This window comes from Sturnira hondurensis, unplaced genomic scaffold (assembly GCF_014824575.4).
Source record: "Sturnira hondurensis isolate 20B ecotype Veracruz unplaced genomic scaffold, ASM1482457v3 Scaffold0015596, whole genome shotgun sequence".
NCBI lineage: Eukaryota > Metazoa > Chordata > Mammalia > Chiroptera > Phyllostomidae > Sturnira > Sturnira hondurensis.
The window spans coordinates 13,151,159-13,173,968 of record NW_028088227.1 but is presented as its reverse complement, the minus strand read 5'-3'; the positions used below and the strand labels follow the sequence as shown (position 1 = coordinate 13,173,968).

The following is a 22,810-nucleotide window of genomic DNA, read 5'->3' as shown; positions in this document are numbered from 1 at the left end:
AAATACTGGAAGGAATGTACGTGTGTACTTTCTGCCCTCTGTTAGAACCTGGCAGACTTACAATGGCTACTTTATGATCACAGTTTTGTTAACTTATAAAGGTTTAACTTGTTTTAATGTGTAAACTCAACTAATTGTTCTTCCAAATTATTTTAAATTACATTAATACTGTCTTAGAAAGAATGATGCTCTTATTGACTGTATTCCTAAAAAAATATCCAAACTAATAATAGGGTCTCTTTTTTTCTCTCCCTTATCTCCCCTTGAAATAGACTGAGGAAAGCCTCATAAATGAATCAATTAAAGACAAATAGGAGGGATCTAGGAGAATCTTATATTGCCTCTTCTTTCAGTGTCCGTAGGAGTGGGTCTGTACTAGAATCACGGGGACAGCAGGGTGCTTGATGGTAGCATGGACCTCACTTGCCCTCAAATTCATTCTGTTGTGCTTAGCAAAAGCAGCATCGTTATTCACCAGTAAGAAGATGCTATGTTTGAAGAGCACCCTAAAATTAACCATTTAGATAGGAGGAGGATTTTTACCAGATGATAGTCTGAAATATAATAGGGAGAAATATTACATTTTCACATTATCATGTATATTATGTCCTAACATAAATATTATGGCTTCTTTAAAAGGTACACAGAATGAATTAGAGGTTAGATTATGTTTTCATTGTCACATATCTAGCAGCTTATTACATCATCTCCCTTTAACAGCATTTTTAAAGCCTGCATCTACATTTTGACCCAAGTGTAAAGCTTAAAGTAAGATTTTTTTTAAATATTCAGGAGCATAATTTTCCTGTGTCGGAGGTTTTAACTGTTCAGTCCAACATGCGTTATTGCCTTGCACGTGTCTGTGAGTCATCTGCAAAGTTGATACTGTTCTGTGGTTTTCGTTCCTACTGGAGTTCTCATAAATTCTCCCTAGTCTTGATTAATACAAATGATTTTTTTTGGCATCTACAAATTTTATCACTTCACTATTCATCCCCTCTTCCAGATTGCTAATAAATATAGGCCGGAGGGGATGGCTTAGTGGTCTAAGCATCAGATTTGAAATTCCTAGAGTCCCTGGAACTGCAGGTTTGAATGTCAGCAGAGTCAACCCAGCTCATCATTCTTCCAAGGTAGATAAATGGAGTTCCATGCAGATTACTGGGGTCATAGGATGAGATCTTAAAAACTGAGGTTTGTTATGAGTGAGACAAATCCCGTGTGTCTTTCTGAAAGAGTGGGGGTTTGGATCAAAGTACCTAACAAAATTTCCCTCTGAACTTGTTGTGTGGTCTCTTCTTATGCACTAGTTGACGTCCTCCTTCCTGGAGGTCTTTGAACTCACAAAATAGTAATTCACTAGATTTATAAACATTACAGGAAACTTTTAGGGAAAAAGTCCTCTGCAAAAGAAAGAAAATGTGATTTTTATATTGACTGCCATTAATCTCGTGGCCACTTAATTGTTCGTATGTTTTAATTCATGACAGTTGGCCATTGTTATACTTAGTGAGTGCTTCCTTCTTAATTATCTAAGTGTAATGTTTGAGGGATTCTAAAAATTTTTTTTTCTTTATGATAGCCTTCAGTAAGAAAGGGAGTGCTACCAAGAATGCTCGAAGAAATTTTGAAGACTAGACTCATGGTGAAGCAGTCGATGAAGGCTTACAAGCAGGACAGAGCCCTCTCACGAATGCTCGATGCACGTCAGCTAGGACTTAAGCTTATTGCAAATGTCACATTTGGCTACACAGCTGCTAACTTTTCTGGGAGAATGCCATGCATTGAGGTAAGCATTACCGTTCTGTAGTTTTTTCAAAAGAAACTAAAAAATCGCATTAAATGAAAACCTGTTCATTAAAGCATTTGTTTTATTTTGAAACTTTAAAGGGTTTCATGTCCATGACATAGGATCAGTTTTTCTCAAATCAGAGCTTGTATATTCACATACTCTTAGAGATTTGTGGGTTTTCTCTGTGTGAACTGTTGTGTCTTCGATAATTTTAGAAACTAGCATACATGTATTTCTTCTACATTATCTGGATGACTGTATTATAACCAACTATTAGCATGAGATTCCAGTGCCACATTGAGAGCAATATTTACAACAACCTTGGTACTAAATAATTCCTTTTCCTGCATTGATAGAGATTGGATGGTAGTTAGGTTGCCAGTATGAACAGTCATTTCATATTTATTCATGTACAGTAGATACAAAGCAGAACCTTCTCTTGTAGTGGTAGTTGCTATTGAAAGGTACTTTTCATAGAATAAGACTAATTTCTTATTATTTACTAAAGGAGGATGTTAATCTGACATGAATACAATATAGTGTAACAGAGTGATACAACAATTTACTAGTAATTGAGAAAGGGATAGTGTAAACTTGTTTTGTTAATGACTTTTTTAACAAATCATTAACAAATGAAGGCCGAACATTGTGGTCTACCACAGCTGTAAGAGTTCAGTAAGGGAGAGCGGCGGGAGAATCAAGTCCCCGCATATCTCACGGTAGGCAGAGTGAGCTCCAGGGTCCTGTGCGAGGGACTTCAGGTTCAGATCCAGCGTGTTAGAAGCTTGAGGTCACATCTCTGTCCTCACAACAAGTAAAAAGCTGAATACTTCATCTTAGATCAGAGAAGAGAGGAAGAAACTATATCAAATCTATACAACCTCTTTCCAAAGGTACATGCAGAGAGAATACTTCCGAACTCATTCTTGGAGCCCAGCATTACCCTAATACCAAAACCAGACAAAGACATTATAAGGGGGAAAAAAACTCTACACCAGTATCTCTTATGAACATATATGGAAAAACCTTCAACAGATATTAGCATATCGAACCAAACAATGTATAAAAAGTTATGCACCACAACCAAGTGGGATTTATCTCAGGTATGCAAGCCTAGTTTAACATTCAAAAATCAGCNATGAACAGTCATTTCATATTTATTCATGTACAGTAGATACAAAGCAGAACCTTCTCTTGTAGTGGTAGTTGCTATTGAAAGGTACTTTTCATAGAATAAGACTAATTTCTTATTATTTACTAAAGGAGGATGTTAATCTGACATGAATACAATATAGTGTAACAGAGTGATACAACAATTTACTAGTAATTGAGAAAGGGATAGTGTAAACTTGTTTTGTTAATGACTTTTTTAACAAATCATTAACAAATGAAGGCCAGAACATTGTGGTCTACCACAGTTGTAAGAGTTCAGTAAGGGAGAGCGGCGGGAGAATCAAGTCCCCGCATATCTCACGGTAGGCAGAGTGATCGTACTGATCGTACTGATCGTATCAGTAGATGTAGAAAAAGCATTTGACAAAATCTAATACCCATTCATAATAAAAACTCAGAGTAAACTAGGAATAGAGGGGAGCTTCCTCAGCTTGATAAAGAACATTTACCAAAAAACCTAACATCACACTTTGTGAGAACCTTGCAGCTTTCCCACTAAGATCAGGAGGAACAAGGCTGCACGTCCCTCCCACCACTGTTTTTCAGCACCATACTGGAAGTCCTAGCTGATGCAGTGAGACAGTAAAGGAGACACAAGGCACACAGAGAGGGAAGAGATAAAACTGTCTTTGTTCACAGATAAAAGAGACATAATCCTCAGTGTAGAAAATCCAAAAGAATAGACAAAAAAAGTCCTGGAACTAATAAGCAATTATAGCAGGGTTGCAGGATGCAGTAGTGCCCCGCCCCATCCACGGTTTCACTTTACGCAGTTTCAGTTAACCCTGCACCGACCACAGTTTGCAAATATTAAATGGAAAATTTCCAGGAAAAGTTGATAAGTTTTAATACTGCACAGCATTCTGAGTAGTGTGATAAAATTTTACTCTGCCCCAACCCCCACACACACAGTCCTGGTATATGACTCAATGAATCATCCCTTTTTCCAGTGTATGCCCCCTGCATGTTCTACGCTTCAGTTAGTAGCCGTCTTTTATTCTATCAAAATATGTACAAGATCTACATGAGGGAAACTATAAAAATCTAATGAAAGAAATCAAAGAACTAAATAAATGGAAAGATATTCAGTGTTCTTGGATAAGAGGACGCAGTATTGTTAAGACATCAGTCCATTCCAAACTGATCTAAAGATTAAATGCAAACCCAGTCAAATTCCCAGCAAGTTTTGTGGACATTGACAAACTGATTCTGAAGTTTACATGAAGATCCAGAATAACCACATGGGTTCCCTTTCCTCTGTATCCTTACCAACACTCTTACTTCTTTTCAGAGAACTTTTACTTTAAATATTTTTATTATGACTTTTCAGCATCCCAACCATTGCCTAAATTATGAAACCAATGATTTTCTTCTTTTTATATACAGTCTCTTAGCCTTGGTGTAATAGTTTTCAAATTGGAAAGCATGGCACAAAGTATCAGATTCGGTTTTAATTTAATCAGCACTCTTTATCTTTCCCTTTCTTCTTCCCCAACACCCTCATGCCACTGAACCCTTCACACTGCATGGTCTTCACGGGTAGCTGTGGGAGTTCTGACTCTTCCCGGTGTAACTTCCATGGGTCAGAGCAGGGGGCGAACATTTAGGATCAGTATGTGCGTGTGTCTCAGAAGCACATTTGACTCTGACACTTGATGGCTCACCTATCTAGCTATTTGCCATCACATATTTTAAAGTATTTCTTGTTTGAAAGTGGCAACAGATGACTGTTTAAACATTTTATTACAACTTGAATCTCAACCACATAACATGATTTTTTAAATGTATAAGTTATAGTTGACATTCTCAAGTTCTTTTAGTGCACTAAAGGCCTCCACAGAGACCTTTAAGTTCCTGCTACAAGTTGTTATTTATTCCTTTGCTCATACACTTAATATTTCCTTTATAAAGCAACTCTAAACAGCCCTTTAAATACTATTTAATCCTACATTTAGTTCAGATCATTCTAATTTTATGGTAAAAGGGGAAAGATCATTATAACTATTGCCTGCTTCTTAACCTGAAAGAAAAAGTACATAATTTTTATTTAAAATTCTGGAAAGAATGCTCCATTTGTGCCGACAGGAAACTTTCCCCAACTCTTAGCTTTAATGAGTTTAATAAGGAAGCAGCAGTGCCACCCTGTGTCACCTTATGCCACAGTCACTGTTAAAACTTCGCCCTCACCACTGAAAGAATCCTTGTTAGATATATACCCGCCTACCCAAGTTAAATTGAATACTTGTAATATATTTCCCATCACTATAATTATACATTTTTCTTGTTTTACTATTATCTAAAAATTAGGTACAACCAATCAGTGAGATTTCAGTTCAGCATTAACTTTAATGATACTGAAAGAAGTACAACACTCCAACAAAATTCTGAAAGATATACATACACACTGTCATGCATACACACAGTAACTTCCTGCCCGATGGATTACAAAGGCATATTAGAAAGTCCTTCAGCCCCAGCCAAGTGGCTCAGTTGGTTGGAGCATCATCCTCTACACCAAAGGTTGTGGGTTTGATCCCCAGTGGTGGCACATACGAGAGTCAGCCAGTGAATGCACAAATTGATGGAACAGCAAGGCAGTGTTTCTCCCTCTTTTCCTCTCTCCCTTTCTCTAAAATCAGTTTTTTAAAAAGTCCTTGAATGACAAGATTCATTCTCCCAGAAATCAAATGTAGCTATGTACCTGGTATTAAGTCTAATCCGTTACATTTCCTGTTATCCTCAGAGGCAGGCTGCATATTGATTAGCTCCTTATTTTGAATTCTCCATCTCATTTTCTCCTTGAGTACTTGTAGAAAGAATAGTGACACTCGTGACTATGGGTCTTTTTAATGTTCTTTTCCCTTTGTTTTATTTTTAGAAATCTTTTGTAATTAAAATTGTGTTTTATGTTAAAAGTCTACTGATTTTACTAAGCTATGGTAAAAAAATTACTTCCAATGTGTTTGTTCCAACAGGTTGGTGATAGTATTGTTCACAAAGCCAGAGAGACCTTGGAACGAGCCATTAAACTGGTGAATGATACCAAGAAATGGGGTGCTAGGGTTGTGTATGGTGATACCGACAGGTAATGAACTTTCAGCTTTGTAGCTGTCTTTTTGCATCTCTTCAGATCCTCATTTCAGTGTTTGGAATGGCTTCAGAGTAATCCTTCCTGAAACAGTTCCTTTCTGGTTCTTATTGTCAGAGTTAGGGCAGGTCCTGATTTACCAGATAGCATCTGAAGGGAGAGAAAACCTGAGTGTCCTGAGCCAAAGACTGATGATTCCCATGGCATCTCTCTAGGTTGCCGAGCAGATAGGGATCTGTAAAAAACTATAAACAGGAGTGCAGTCTGTTTAAAGAAACAGTTTTTAATGTGACTAATTTCTCATACTCTATAGCTGCAGCTCTCTGAATTTAAATATTTTTGAAGGACAGTTGCCAAAGCTGTTTTACTAGGCCCCAAATTCTGTTGCTGAAAATAATGCTAAAAATAATTTTTCAAAAGGAAATTTTATGACCTATTTTTTAAGATTTTATTTATTTATTTTTAGAAGAAGGGTGAGGGAGGGAGAGAGGGAAATTAACATCAATGTGAGTTTGCCTCTCCCGTGCCTCCTACAATCCTTGTACTGAGCCACACACCCGGGGCTATAGCTTGTTTTTTAAAACAAGGCTATATTGGTGTAGTGTGTATCAGATGGACCTAAATAAAAGATACTATAAATAACTATCTAAGGCCTGTTTGTTCTGCCATAGTGAATGTTGAAATTAATTCAGATTTGAGATCATTTATTTTAAAGACCCTAAATAATATTGAAGAAATTCTCCTTTTCTTAACCTTTTCACATGAGATTCTAAGACAAGTATTGTCTCCAATATTGGCAGAGAAAGAGCATTCTAAAGAAGCCATCCAAATGATACTAAACTCCAATATAAAAACACTAAGAAATAGGAGATTAGTTTATGTGGCTCCAAGACTAGAAACAAAAATCTTAAAGTTATGTTTCAAGATATTGTCCTTTTCCACTATGCAGTGTCTTTCTGCTGAAATTATAAGTGCATGCCATGGGTGGTCTTGCTCAGTGGATTGAGCACCAGCCCTGAACCAAAGGGGTCACCAGTTCGGTTCCAGGTCAGGGCACATGCCTGGGTTGCAGGCCAGGTCCCTGGTTGAGGGGGTGTGAGAAGCAACCAGCTGATTACTCTTGCACCTCACTGTTTCTCTCCTTCTCTTTCTTCTTCCCTTCCCTTCTCTCCAAAAATAAATAAATCTTCAAAAAAAATAAAATTATAAATGAAGATCAACTTTATAACCTCTCTTAAATGAATTAGCCATTATTTCTGTTGGTCTCAGATTGTGATATATACTGAAATGTAAATTGCTATGTAAAAGATAACTGGATTATATTAGGAAAAATACCCAGTACTTTTGTAAGTTACTTGGAGTGTTTTTGTATTGGAATTTTTTTATCTGTATTAGAAATTCTCGGGCCTGCGAACCAGAGGATCGCGGTTCGATTCCCAGTCAGGGCACATGCATGGGTTGCAGGCCGGTTCCCTGCAGGCCAACTCCCAGCAGGGGACGCACAAAAGGCAACCATACATTGATGTTTCTCTCCCTCTCTCCTTCCCCTCTAAAGATAAATAAATAAAATCTTTAAAAAATTAAAAAAAAAAAAAGAAATTCTTTCCTCTTGACCTGCATGTATGGCTGGTAGGATTGTACTTCAGAAATACCTTTCTGGAATTTAGTTTGACAATATCTTTAAAATATATATTTTTAGTGTATACCATTTACCAAAGAAATGTTTTTTTAAAGAATTCACATACAGGTAGAAATTTATTCTGAAGCCACAGAGGTGTGCCACATTATTATATATGAAATAGCGAAAAAAACCTTAATGGCCTGAATTTTCTGTGATAAGAGTTTGGTTATAATACTAAATGCATACATCAAAATATAGTACAACTGTTAAAATAATGTAAAAGAACTAAGTGACATGAGAAATGTTCACAATATGCTATTAGATGAAAAGAGAAAGTGACCAAATACTATAGTATGATCTGGGATCCCAAACGAGAAAAGATTTGCAGATGCACACAGAGACAGAAGGTTTGGAGTGTCTTTTATCTTCTTTGTGGCTTTTTTTGTTTTCCAACTCTGCATTAATGAACGTGTTACCAAAAAAAAGTGTCGTTTTTAAGTTGAGTGGTTTTAGAAGGAAATTTCCTCCTATATCACAGGTAAATTTTCCGTTTCTTTATACTCACTTTTTCTCTTACTTTATGATTGACCTAATTATGTTCCATATAAATCCATTAATGTCTTGGAATGATCCAGGACCTTCTCGGCAGCTGTGGTAATTGAGCTGCTCTGTGTGTAACTAAACTAGCAATATTAGATGTCTTCAAGAGCTGTAACAAGATATGCCATGCACACAAGAAAATTGTGAAAAAGAAGGTTTAGATAAAAAAAATAAGAAAGAGTAAGGTGGGGAGGGGTTCTTTAGTATTAGAGAGAATGTTAGCCAGGAAAGCTACTCTTGGTGAAACTCTATCCTTATAATGACGCCCTCATTACCCTACTCTATTTTTAATCCTCTAGTATGTTTGTGCTACTGAAAGGAGCTACTAAGGAGCAGTCTTTTAAGATTGGTCAGGAAATTGCTGAAGCTGTAACTGCCACCAATCCAAAACCAGTGAAACTAAAGTTTGAAAAGGTAAGAGAAATGTAATACTAATGATCACATACAAAATTCACATAGCTTCCAGGCATTTCTGATTTGTTCAATACATTTTCAGAATCAATAACAGTATATAGGTCTGTTAAAGTATTATATTTAAAATATTTTCTCTTAGTTTCATATAATTCTCTCAAATCTTTTTCTTGTAATTCTATTTTTTTATATTCATCCAAGGACATGCTTATTGATTTTAGAGAGAAGGGAAGGGGGGAAGAGGGAGAGAAACATTGATTTGAGAGAGAAGCATTGATCAGTTAGTTGCTTCTCACACACATCCCAACCAGGGACCAAGCCCACAACCCAGGCATGTGCCCCAACTGGGATGAAACCCTGGACCTTTCAGTTTATGGGATGATGCTCCTACCAACTAAGTCACACTAGCCTGGGCTCAGATCTTTTAAGTAATGCCTTTAGATAGAGAAATGAAAAGGTTGTTTATGAAATCATCCACACTATTGCTGTGTAGCACACCACCCCAAGTGTAATGGTATAAAATAACCACCATTCTGCTTACAGATTACATAGCCCAGGAATTCAGAAAGGTGGCAGTGGGGCTGGCAACATCTCTGCTCCACAGTGTCCTCAGATGAGAAGACTTAGAGGCTGGAGGTGACCCACCTGACAGCTAAAAACCAAAATCACTTGAAGCTTGTTCCCACTCATCTGGGAGTTGAGGTTCACTACTGTTTGGGACATCAGCTGGGGCAGTCGGCTGGAACACCTGCACATGGCCTTTCCCTGGGGCTGCTTGTTCTTCCTCACAGCATAATGGCTCAGTTATGGGAATGAACACCCCAAAGAGGAACAGTGGAAAGCTGGTTTGCCTTTTGTGACCCAGCTGCAAAGTCACAGCATCATTGCCCATGCAGGTTTAATGGGAAGGATGTCAGAGTCACATTGTAGGTGACTATGACCAGGTGCAGGGAGATACTATTTCTTTGAAAAATGCAGTCTGCCAGAAGGACCTTCAACTATTTTCACTTTACTGTAGACACCAAATATGTAATTAGCTCTTTCTATATAAAAGATAGTAAGCTAGGAGGAGTGTAGAATGCAAAGAAGCCTAAGACACAGTCCTGCCTTCTAAGAGCCAATAATCTAAAAGGAAAGATTAGAAATGTATAAAAATGATCTCTTTTATTATAAATTTAAAGAAGCCTCATAAGAACAGACTCCCCAAGCACTGTAAGAGCACAAAGAAAAGGTGTGTTGTCCTCCTGGCCAGATCGGGACACTCCACATAGGAGGTAATATTGTACTGTGTCTCAGAAAATGGTTAGAATCTCATTGGGCAGCCATGGGCTGCAGTCATTCTCATAGAAAAAAAAATGGCATGTAGAAGGATGAGGAGTTGGAAAAGCCTAATGTGGGAATACGGAGCAGCAGCAGAGCCATCTGGAAAAATAAAGACCAGAGAGCCTTGTATACCAAGGTAAAGTGTTTAAACTTTATTCAGGAAAGTTTATCAAACAAGAGCATGACTTAGGCAGAGCTACTGGAGGACTGACCTCACCTGAGGGTAGGAGAGGAGAATCAAGGTAGGATGCCTCTTGCAACCTTCATAGCCCTAACCAGTTTGTGAGATGAACTGATGGAAATAAAGAACAATTGAAGAGATGTTGAGAAAAGAAGGATGAGTAGGAGTTAGAAGTGGTTGATTTAGAATAAAAAGGAATTAAAAGGAAGAAAAGAGTTAAAATGATTCCCAGTGTTTATCGTGTATCTACTCTGAAGCAAGAACTATGCTAGAAAAGATCCAAAGACTTGGAGATGGTATCTGCCCTGAATGAAGAGTGAGCATTCTAATTGCTGGGCAGAGGGAGGGAGAAAAATTAGAAAACAGTGAGAACGAGTGCTACTGTAGAGGCGTGTGTGGTGCTGTGGACACCCAACCCATCTGGCAAAGTGAAGAGCACGGTGTGCTCAGAAAATAACACCAGACATAAAAATTTTCCTGCAATGGGTCACAGACCTAAACATAAAAGCAAAACTGCAAAACAAACATTCATTAAGAATTGTGATGCTTTTGTTCATGATGAATATTAGTCTGTAGTTTTTTTGTTGTTTGTCTTGGATTGTTTTGCTTTCAGAGCAAAAAAAAGTTGGCCTCATAAAAATGAGCTGGGAGTGTTCCCTCTTCTGTTTTCTGAAAGTATGTAAGATTAGTGCAATTATTTATTTCTTAAATGGTTGATAGAATTTACCAATGAAGCCATCTGAGCCTGAAATTTTATTGGGGGATAATTGCGAATTAAACGTCTTTCATATATATTGAATTATTCAGATTTTCTTTTGTCAGTTTTGGTAACTTGTGGTTGTCAAGGAATTTGTTCATTTCTTCTAGATTGACAAGTTTACAGGCATAAATTGTTAATAATTACTGTGATTTTGATGTCAGTATGATTTTTAGTGACATCCTTCCTCCCACTTTTGATATTAATAATTTTTCTTTTTTGTCTTCATCATTCCAAATAGAGATTTATCCAGTTATCAAACTTATTAAAGAACTATTTCATTAATTTTGACTCTTACACATATTTCCTTATATGTACTTTGGGTTTATTTTGCTTTTCTTTTTCTGTCATCTTAATTCAGAAGCTTGAATCATTGATTTCTGACAAATATATATTTTTAAAGATTTTGTTTATTTATTTTTAGAGAGAGGGGAAGGGAGGGAGAAAGGGAGGGAGGGAGGCATCAATCCCTTGCCTCTCATACACGCTCCCACCAGAGACCAAACCCGAAACCTAGTCATGTGCCCTGTGACCTTTTGCTTTGCAGAACAATGCCCAACCGAGCCACACTGGTCAGGGCCAAACACATGTTTTTTTAATATAAGCATTTACAAATATAAAGTTCTCTCTAAATACTACTTTAGCTTCAAGTTTTAGTATCTTCTGTTTTCATTATTAGCTTCAATGATAAGACCCATTGCTTATTTAGAAGTGTGTTGTTTAAGTTCCAAATATTTAAGGATATTCCAGAAATCTATTTATTATTCCCAATTTAATTCCATTGTGGTCAAAGAACATAATCTGTATTATCTCGGTGCTTTTAAATTTGAATTATATTATTGGTCCAGCTAATAGACTTAGTGAATGTTTCCATATAACCTTGAACAGTCATGTGCTTTCTGAATGTTCTGTAAAGGCCACTTAATTGATAATGTTGTTAAAGTCTCCTATATTCTTACTGATTTTCTGTCAGTTTTTCAAGGGAGGCGTTAAAATCTCCAAATATAATCATGGATTTGCCTTTTTTAGTTCTGTCAGTTTCTATTACATACATTTTGAAGTTTTCTTATTAGGTGCATACACATTCAGGATTATGTATCTTCTTGGTGAATTGATACACTTCATCTCTGATAATATTCCTTGTCTTGAAATCTACTTTTTTTTATATTAAATAGATACTCCAGCTTTGTTTTGATTAGTGTTACCATGTGTATATTTTTCCATTTTTTTATTTTTAACTTTCTTGTGTCCCTATATTGAAAGTGGGTTTCTAGTAGACAGCTTATAGTTGAGCCTCACTATTTGATCATATCCAGTCTGATCATTTCTGCCTTTTTATTGACATGTTTAGACCATGTACACTTAATGTGATTATCAATAAAGTTTGGGGGCAGGGGAAGAGACCAATTTGGTAACTTAAAAAAAGGGAGGGCACACACCCATTGATCTAGGAAGTCCATGTCAACAAATTTTCTATGGATTAATCCCCCCAAGGTTGTTGGGGCACTATTTGTAATTTCAAAAGACTAGAAACATCCTAAATGACCCACAATAGGTAACAGGCTACATAAATTGTGATAGCCTCACATGGAGTACTACTTTCTCCAAGATAACCTATTAAATGAATTAAGCCCGCCCTGGCTGGTGTAGCTCAGTGGATTGAGCACAGGCCTGCGAACCAAAGGATCTCGGTTCGATTCCCAGTCAGGGCACATGCCTGGGTTGCAGGCCAGTTCACAACAGGGGAACCACGAGAGGCAACCATCCATTGATACATTGATCTCCCCTCTCTCCTTCCCTTCCCCTCTAAAGAAATAAAAATCTTTTTAAAAAGCCAAGTGCAAAATGATGTATGTAGTAAGCTACCATTATGTGTCCACATACATGTGTTTGCACAGACTATCTCTGGAAGGACACACAGGAAAGCACAGGCAGAGGGTGCCTCCAGGGCAGGGAAAGCAGCGGGTGGGGACCAGGACTGCACCTTGGGTGTTCTCTGTAACTTTTTAATATGGTAAGCTGTCTACTAGAAATCTACTTTCAATACGTGGATAGGTATTGCTTAAAGTAATTTTTAATTGTTTAAAAGATATGATGATTTTGAGAAAGCAGTGTCAGTAGAGGTAGGAGCTGTCAGTAGAGGTAGGAGCAAAAGTAAAGGAGTGATAAAAATTAAAGACAACTCACTGTCTTTAATTTAACACCTCCAAGTACGGAATCATGAATTCGTTGTTCCCTAAGCCATATTTAGAATTTTTCTATAATTGACATTTGGTTAAAGAGAGAAAAAGACATGAAAGTAAAGATATTCATGGTAGGAAAAATGATTACTGAGAGATGTTTTGCTAAATTCATCACAGGTATATTTGCCCTGTGTTTTACAAACAAAAAAGAGGTATGTGGGTTACATGTATGAAGCCCTGGATCAGAAGGACCCAGTATTTGATGCAAAAGGAATAGAAACAGTCAGAAGAGATTCCTGCCCTGCTGTTTCTAAGGTAGGTTTTGTCTATCTTGTTTTTATCTTTAAGAAATAAGTGGCTAAAGAATCTAATGAAAATCTTTAAGCACACACCTAGGTGGAGGAACTACAGCCTGTGTGACTATCTGTAACCATAATAGGAACTAAATGATTTTTAGGAATTCATTTCTAATGAAACAACTTAATTTATTTTAGTCCTTAGTTTCTAATTTCTTCCTACACCTTACCTTTTATCACAATTGCTAAAAAAAAACAACACTATGAAATTTGTAAGTATTTCCTACCTGTCACCTGGAGGTAGTAATATATATTATCATGACAACACCCTAAAACTAGGGAGCTTTTGGATAAAGAAGAGAAACTAGCAACAGAGATATTTCATAAGCAATATAATTCATCCTAAATTAACTGAAATGCTATTTACCTGGGTTATCAAATACAAGTTAGGAAGATTTCTGAAAAATGGTGCTATATTAACCATAGTTAATAGCATTTTTCGTTCCTCAGTCCTAGACTCTTCCTATAACCAAAAATAAAAGTACTCTACACACTGAGTTGTAGAGATATTAAAAGCATAAGAGACTGCCTGTTGAGCTATTAATGTCAATATGTCATTATACTATGTCATATATATATTATGAATTTAAAATAATATTTAATACTAGTTTCTGGAAGAAATATAACCAGCACATTCTTTCTCTCAGGGAAGAATTGTATGTAGGCTAAACTAGCAAACTTCTTCTGTAAATATGTTTGGGTTCCAGTACTCAGAATGAGATACAGAACTTTTACCTGGAGCTAATTTAAATTCAATCCATACATATATCTACTGTATGTCAGTCATTTCCTAGTAGAAATATTTACAGTACAAAAGGTTCTGTTACAGTTGATATATATTTATTGACACTATTAAGAGGCAAAAGAATAATTTTTATTTCACTGCTTAGTGATATTTAAACTTTTTTCTGTCTTCCTGACTCAGGCTTTTTTTTATGACAGGGTAAAATAAACAGTAATACATGAAATGATGTCCAGCGTGTTGTGCCTAGAGTGCTTTTACCTGTTAAAGAATTTAAATGTTTCATGTTGTTCATCACATAGCAAATGTTTCATTTGATGTTTCGATACAGTTTTCCTCAAACTACATGATATTCTATTTTTAGGAATAGCAAACTATATAAACGATTCCTAATAATTTGATTATTCAGTCATTGTAAATAGCAGGTTATTTAAGTAAATCAAGTTATCCAGTAGTTACATAATTGAAAATATAACAATAATGATGATCTGCTAGGGGATATTTTATTTTTATGAGCATATCCTTTTTTTTTTTAAAGATACTTGAGCGTTCTCTAAAGCTGCTATTTGAAACTAGAGATATAAGTTTAATTAAACAGTATGTTCAGCGACAGTGTATGAAGCTTCTAGAAGGAAAGGCCAGCGTACAAGACTTCATCTTCGCCAAGGAATACAGAGGAAGTTCCTCTTACAAACCTGGAGCTTGCGTGCCAGCCCTTGAACTTACACGGTAATGATATACAAATGACAGTACTTACCAAGTGCAGTCTGGGATTCTGAATGGTTGGGAGTAGATGCAAAGACACCGAGTCCCTTGGCACAGACACACGACTGGTTCTTCACCTGCCCACATAAAGCCTCACTGAAGGATAATGGGTGACCCCCCTCCTTGGTGAGCTCTGAGAAGGAAGAAGAAACCCGGAACTCTGGTGGGCTGCCTCTGTGTAACTAAAGTCAGTGAAATTGTAATCTGGTACAGAGTCCAGATCATTGTTTCTCACATCAGAATCACTAGGTCACCCTCAATATTGATCTACCAAAGCACTTACCATGGTATCGTTCTGGAGTCAGATCACCTAGCCAGCTACATTTCTCTTCTCTTTCATTGTTAGAATTACAGTTTTTAGTTCATATTCTTAGGGGATAGAAAACATTTTTAGCTAGTTGAAATCTGCCAACTCATATTGTTTTCCAGGTGGCAGTGATTTACAGAGTACGTTTTTTTTCAATATATTTTATTGAGAATGCTATTGTAGTTGTCCCATTTCCCCCCTTAATTCCTCTCCACTCTGTACACTCCCTCCCAATCATATTCCCCCCCTTTAGTTCATGTCCATGGGTCATACATATAAATTCTTTGGCTTCTACATTTCCTATACTATTCTTAATCCTCCCTTGTCTCTTTTCTACCTATCATCTATCCTATTTATTCTGTGTACTTTTCTTCCTCTCTTCACCTCCCCCTCCCCACTGGTAACCCTCCATGTGATCTCCATTTCTGTGATTCTGTTCCTGTTCTAATTGTTCACTTAGTTTGTCCTTGTTTTTGTTTTGGGTTTTTTTTTATAGGTTCGGTTGTTAATAGCTGTGTTTGTTGTCATTTTACTGTTCATATTTTTAATCTTCTTTTTCTTAGATAAGTCCCTTTAACATTTCATATAGTGAGGACTAGGTAGTGATGAACTCCTTTAACTTGACCTTATCTGGGAAGCACTTTATCTGTCCTTCTATTCTAAATGATAGTTTTGCTGGAGAGAGTAAACTTGGATGTAGGTCCTTGCATTTCATGACTTGGAATGCTGCTTTCCAGCCCCTCTTGCTTATAAGGTCTCTTGTGAGAAATCAGCTGACAGTCTGATGGGAACTCCTTTGTAGATAACTGTTTCCTTTGCTCTTGCTGCTTTTATGATTCTCTCCTTGTCTTTCATCTTGAGTAATGTAATTATGATGTACCTTGGTATGTTCCTCCTTGGGTTCAACTTCTTGGGACTCTTTTAGCTTCCTGGACTTCCTGGAAGTCTTATTTCCTTTGCCAGATTGGGGAAGTTCTCCTTTATTATTTGTTCAAATAAGTTTTCAACTTCTTGCTCTTCCTCTTCCCCTTCTAGCACCCCTATGATTCAGATGTTGGAATTGTTAACGAAGTCCTGGGGGATCCTAAGCTTCTTCTCATTTTTTTTTAATTCTGATTTCTTCATTCTGTTCTGGTTGAATGTTTCTTTCTTCCTTCTGGTCCAAATCGTTTGAGTCCCAGTTTCCTTCCTGTCACTGTTGGTTACCTGTACATTTTCCTTTATTTCACTTTTCATAGCCTTCATTTTTTCCTCTAATTTGCAACTATATTCAACCAATTCTGTGAGCTTTCTGATTACCAGTGTTTTGAACTGTGCATCTGATAGGTTGGCTACCTCTTTGTTGTTTAGTTGTATTTTTTCTGGAGCTTTGATCCGTTCTTTCATTTAGGCCATTTTTTTGTCTCAGCACACCTGTCACATAGTAAGAGGTAGAGCCTTAGGTGTTCACCAGGGCAGGGTATCCCACTTTGCTGTGTTGTGATGCTGTATGTGGGGGAGGGGTCTGAGAGGGAACAATGGCCTTGCTCTGCTCTCTGCAACCTTTCAGTCACCTCCCCTGCTTCCCACAATCAAATTGGGCCCTTCTGGTGCTGGTTCCCAGTTGGGTGGGTTTATGTACGTTTTAGGACCCTGTGGGTCTCTCCAACGAACTCTACTGTGAAGCTGGGAGTTTCTCCCAGCACTGCTTCAACTCCCACAGGTGTTTTCAGTCAGAGGTTTGAGGCTTTATTTCCCCGGGCTGGGACCCTGGGTTGTGTGGTCTGTCTCGCTCCCCAGTTGTTCCTCCTGGTTTATCTGCACTCCAATGCGGGACCGCCCGTCCTCGAGCCACCACCTCGCCCCACTGGGAGTCCTCTCCACCCGGCTGCCTGTCTCTGCCCCTCCTACCAGTCTGGATGCACGTGTTTTTAATTCTTTGGTTGTCAGATTACCATACAGTTCGATTTTTTGTCAGTTCTGGTTGTTTTTTGTTTTTAAACTCGTTGTTGTCCTCCTTTTGGTTGTGCGAGGAGGCACAGTGTGTCTACCTATGCCTCCGTCTTGGCCGGAAGTCCTACAAAGTAAGTTTTAAATTCTTACAGCATATCTACTTGGTACCAACTAAGTGAAGTATATAGTTCTCAAAAAAGTTACAGTCTCGGAGTGTCCCTTATAGATTCCTCATGGTTTCCTCGTTGTTTAATTCTCCTTTAATTTTCTGGAAAGGTGCCTTCCATGACAGTCTTTGAGTGCATATTTTATTTGGGTTTAAACAGGAAAATGCTTGCTTATGACCGGCGCTCTGAGCCTCGAGTTGGGGAGCGAGTGCCATACGTGATCATTTATGGGCCCCCCGGAGTACCACTTATCCAGCTGGTAAGGCGCCCCGTAGAAGTCCTGCAGGACACGACTCTGAGATTGAATGCCATTTACTATATCACCAAGCAAATCCTTCCACCCCTGGCAAGAGTCTTCTCACTTATTGGTATTGATGTCTTCAGCTGGTATCATGAATTACCAAGGGTAAGTCTACTAAATAGTACCTGTGCTATGACTATGGAGAGAATTCACATAAAATTCCAGTAGAAGTAAATATTTTATTGATGTGCCATGAGAGGCAAAGCAGGTCTGTTATCCTAAACCAGCAAAGGTACCATACTCTTCTGGTTTTCTAAAAGAAACTTGAGTTTTCTACGGAAACCTTCCCAGCTTCTTTCCAGCTGTCCAGAATATAGCATATGAAAATAAATCTCACAGGTGTTTCAGTGGTAAACACTCAACTACGAAGTATCTCAGTAAACCAGCTAATAAAAAACAAGTGAGAGGAAAAATTCCTTCAAAATGGGTATTGAATAAATGAACAGAATGTAGTATTTAGACATAGTCCTGAAGAAACCAGGCTAGAGAAATAATGTCAAAATAGCATTTTACTAAGGTGAACCATACGGTGTGGACTCTCAGCAATCTTAGTTTACTCATTAGAAGCCTGAAGGAGTGGTCTGTGTGGTAACCTGGGATCCAGTAGGAGAGGAGTAGTTTTTGTCTCCTGTTTAGAGTTAGATCTGCTCAGTCATTCGCTGTTCTCTCCAATTGTGAAAGGCCGATGGTATTCAGGCAAACTGATACAAGTTGGCACCCAGGTTATTTTCACTTTCTTAGTAAGCACTACGGCCCCAAGAAAAAGAATAAGCTAGTAAACTGAAGTTGAGGTTGTGCTTCAGAGAACCTGGGCCAGGCAACATCTGTGATGCTGTGTCTGGTGCAGGCCAGAAAGCTAGTCCTGGTTTCCATTCCGTTCCCAGCAAGAATGTTAAACTGCTGGCATTTACAACAAGCTGACCTGATAACTTTTTTGCAAAGCGATTTATAAGACACCAGGAGATTACACCAAGGGTATTATGATAATGTTATGTCCATGTAGAAAGAGTACCAGAAGACAGATGGTTGAAACCAGTATTAACTTCAGGTGAAGAATGCGTAGGTGACATGTATCCAGTTATGTATGAAATGCTTCCAGTTTACTTCTGCTACTGCCTAACAGTTTGCCTTCTGCTTGCCTTGTTTCCGTGGCCAGAATTGTGCATTCTTACACAGCCTGGATTTCCTCCACTGCCCTTTCTGATCCCATTGCCCTGTAGGACCTCGTACATCTGTGCACCTCAACCAAAACAACTGAGTTGCAGGCGATTGGGGTTTTTTCCCAGAAGAAAAAAACAGTATCTGATCATTAAAATGTAATCTCTGTGAAAGGAAGGACTGTGTCCATTCTCTAGCCCCATGTCTAGAACAGTGAATGATGTAATGCCTTAGTAAACCTGCAGGTAGCGTAAGAATAGCTGCTTTGCTATGGAGCTGGCTCAGAATTCTCTCTGAATTGATGTTTTTGTAGATCCATAAAGCCACCAGCTCCTCTCGAAGTGAACTAGAAGGGCGGAAAGGCACTATCTCACAGTATTTCACTGCCTTGCACTGTCCTGTGTGTGATGACCTGACTCAGCATGGCATCTGTAGTAAATGTCGGAGCCAGCCTCAGCATGTTGCTGTCATCCTCAACCAAGAAATTCGAGAGTTGGAACGCAAACAGGAGCAACTTTTAAAGGTACGGCCTTGCTCAGTAGACCCAGAATCCCAAGCAATCTGGTTATTCAGGGAAATGTAGTCAACTATCAAGGTATTAGATATAAAACTGGTGTGAAAAGTAGAATAAGGATTCTGAGTTAATTAGCATATTAAAATCTCAAAGTATGATTGTGAACTATTTTAAATGGCTTAATTTGTTTTATAATTTTTTGTTTTTATGGAGTAGTATATTGTGTTTATTAAAATCTAAAATCCAATTTTTATAATAGTATTTTTAAAAGAAAGAAAAGTACCAATTGCTTTATCTACCATATATCTCCTTGCCATTCTCATAAAAATCTGCTTGTCCCAGAGAATGGCTAGTAAACTTGGAGGGTTTGCCATTCTAGGAGTCCAGGTAGAAAATTAATATTACCAGGAATCGAGCCACAGGCTCTTAGTAGGAAAACTTAGCTGCGGTGAACAGAAAAACCATCTCGGAGGAGACTGGGCTTTTAAGAATTCAAATGATTATAGAAGATTGTAGACAGCTATAGCAGATCTCAGAAAAATTCATCATCTCAAACACTTAATAGTAAACATGAAAGAATATAAGCATCTGACGGAAAACTTGAAAAAAATAAGAAAGCCAAAGAATAGCAAAAAAGAGAATCAACATAGGTTAAAGCAGATTTTTTTTCTAATGTGTGCCTCCTTGTGAGCTAAAAAGTGTCCAGGTTGTGGTGTTTAAAGGTTTAAATGTAAGCTGAATTGAGCTATATAATGCTCAGTGTTTAAATCACCAGTAAAGAATCTAGGAACTAAATATAAACACTGAGTTAAATTTAGTGAGACAAGTAATGCCATCTGGGCTTGTCTGTCAGACGAGCGCAGACAGTGCACAGATATTTACCGGCTTGTCCTGGCCCCTGAGTCCAGCGGCAGCACAGAGGGCGGCAGCACAGAACTTCTGTACTTGGGAATGGACTTGAGTCTCTCTGTGAGAGACCTAGTTAGTGAAGGGCTTCACGGCGGAACAGCATGCTTAGTTTCAGCAGTTTCTTTGTGGCAGTATCATATTAGGTACAATATCCAGTGTGCTCAGAAAAACATGCCCTTCAGTTGACTAGAAGATATTAGGGCGCAGGACAAAAATGTCTTGCCCTGTGAGACATCTCTAAAACAAGAGCTCTTTGTGATACGTCAGAGAATAAACTAGAGCAGATTTGATTTGTCTTAAATAATAGCCTAGAGTAGTTGTTTAGTATTACTTTTTAAAAAATCACTGGACACACTATTCAAGTAAAAAATTAGCCTGTATTTTCTTGACCCTTGGGGTCCTCGCTGTTAATCCTTTTTAGTTTTTTGAATTAAAAAGTTAAATTTTTAAATTTTTAAATTTTTTGAATGTGTTTCACATTCAAAGTTTTTACGTATTAAAATCTGATTGTTATGTAAGAAACAACACTTCTCTCTTTTTAAAATTGCCTTATGGTTCATTATTTTCCTTCAGATCAGATCTTCTTACGCATCAGAATCACCTGGGAGCCCTAAGAAATGAGGCTTCTTGGGTGCTCTCGTCTCATTCTCTTCTGGTCACTGATCTGGGGTTTGAGCTCATGGAAAGTCAGGGTTGAGAAGCACTAGTCACATTCTCGTCCTTTGGTTTTTCTCATACTGACATTTTTTCTTCTGAAATAAGAAAATCTTTTAAGGGTAACTTTTTTATGATTGGCATATTAAAAGTTAAATCTAAGTAACTTGAAAAAAGTGTTTATAGCTCATTTAAGAAATAGACTTTGAATGGTAATTGGTTAGTTTATTATGTGGATCTTAATAGAATAGCATTCTGTTATAAATGAAAGTTGATCTCAAGAACGAAGTGAATTCTTGGGGAATTTTGAGCTGTTTGCTTTGTGAAATAATATCCTTCAGAAATACCTCAACGTAGAATAGCCTAGGAGTCAAAGAGATGAAAATTCATGAAATGTTCTATAATATATTATGTCAGATGTCTGCCAGTCACCCGTGGTGGGTCCGAAAGGAGGGATTATTAAAGTGTATTGTTTACACAGCCACAGAGGAATTTTCCTGATGTTTTATGTATCCTCTTCCACTTTCAGATATGCAGGAGCTGTGCAGGTTGCTTTGATCGACACATCCCGTGCGTCTCTCTGAACTGCCCAGTACTTTTCAAACTCTCCCGAGTAAATAGAGAACTATCCAAGGCACCATATCTCCGGCAATTACTAGACCAGTTTTAAATTCTCAATATCACAGAATTCCAGGTGCTATTTTTTCAGTGTTTACCACTAAACTGTTGTGCATGGTGCTTTTTCAACTTTCATCAAGTCAAGTGTGTTCATCTGTCTGTCTATTATCTGAAGACTATGAAGACTGAATTGAAACAATTTAAAACTGTATTTGTTGATCTCTGAATAGCTCACTTCTTACAATGTATAAATTCCTCGTCCTTTCGCCTTTTAACCTTGTTTTCTGATGCAGGTGTGCGGCTTGCTCCAGTGTGTGTGCCATCTTGTAAATCCGTTTCAGTAGACCGTACTTACTTCCCTGTGGAAGGAGCACTGAAAACCTCTTTAAAAAAAAAAAAACCATTCGTGTGTTTTCCTTGAACTGTCTGTATCAAGATATGTTACTTAGAGATACCCATTCACTTTATAATTTTGACTGCAAAATATTTTGTAAATACACTTTTTTACTTTTCAAACAACTGAGTAAAATGTGCAATGAATTTTATACAAATGATTTTCAAGTTGTTTGGTATACTTCCTCTAGGTTTTGCTTGACTCAGAGTAGAGTTGTTATTCGGATCAGACTGTGCAAACAGTAGGACCATGTGTAGCATTTTGAAACATTCTTTTCTAAAACAGCTGTCTTGCTTTAGCTATTAATGGGGCATTGTGAGGAACTGTGCAAAGACATTTTTGTTACAAACCTGTGGGCCTGTTGCAATACTTTAAAAATAAAAAATTTTATTCCATTTTTGCTTGTTTTGTATAGACATTTCTATTGCTTCTAAATATGCTCAAAATATTTTCTTTCCTTATGTACTGTACAGTTAATCTTATTTGCCATCACCTTGAACACAAAATGTGTATTTAGAATATTTGTATAACTATAAAATGAAGAAGGAATTATGTGGTCAGTGCATTGTTTTTTAAACTGGAAATCATTTTGTTTTAAAAGTTAATAATGGAAAGCATAATAAAATTGAATAAAATATGAAATATGGCAGATTGGTTACTTCCTGCTCTACCCTTTTCTGAATTTTAATGAGGTAAATTTAACTGGTTTTATCCTAAAATTAGTGTTATAATTTTCTTATCAAAACTTTAGGATTTAGGACTTCCGCCTAGGTGGAAACACTGTGCCTCCTCCCACAACCAAGTTTGAATAAAACAAAGGTTTGGAGAAACAAAGACACAACCAAAGGACAGAAAATTGAATTA

The 22,810-nt window shown here is 37.5% G+C and overlaps 1 protein-coding gene across 3 annotated transcripts in view; it reads left to right on the top strand.

The window, feature by feature from the left end:
- Positions 1–22,066, top strand: part of REV3L (REV3 like, DNA directed polymerase zeta catalytic subunit) — a 173,092-nt gene extending 151,026 nt beyond the window's left edge. For 2 of the 3 annotated variants that reach the window (XM_037065055.1, XM_037065056.1), the window contains exons 25-32: positions 1,583–1,789; positions 5,941–6,050; positions 8,574–8,688; positions 13,307–13,444; positions 14,766–14,956; positions 17,558–17,804; positions 19,171–19,380; positions 21,464–22,066. In XM_037065055.1, the coding sequence (XP_036920950.1) occupies positions 1,583–1,789; positions 5,941–6,050; positions 8,574–8,688; positions 13,307–13,444; positions 14,766–14,956; positions 17,558–17,804; positions 19,171–19,380; positions 21,464–21,604 (1,359 nt within the window). In that variant the 3' untranslated portion in view covers positions 21,605–22,066. Of the gene's footprint in view, positions 1–1,006; positions 1,128–1,582; positions 1,790–5,940; positions 6,051–8,573; positions 8,689–13,306; positions 13,445–14,765; positions 14,957–17,557; positions 17,805–19,170; positions 19,381–21,463 lie in introns of those variants that run through there. The other variant, XM_037065057.1, reaches the window with a different exon arrangement.
- Positions 22,067–22,810: the final 744 nt, after the last annotated feature.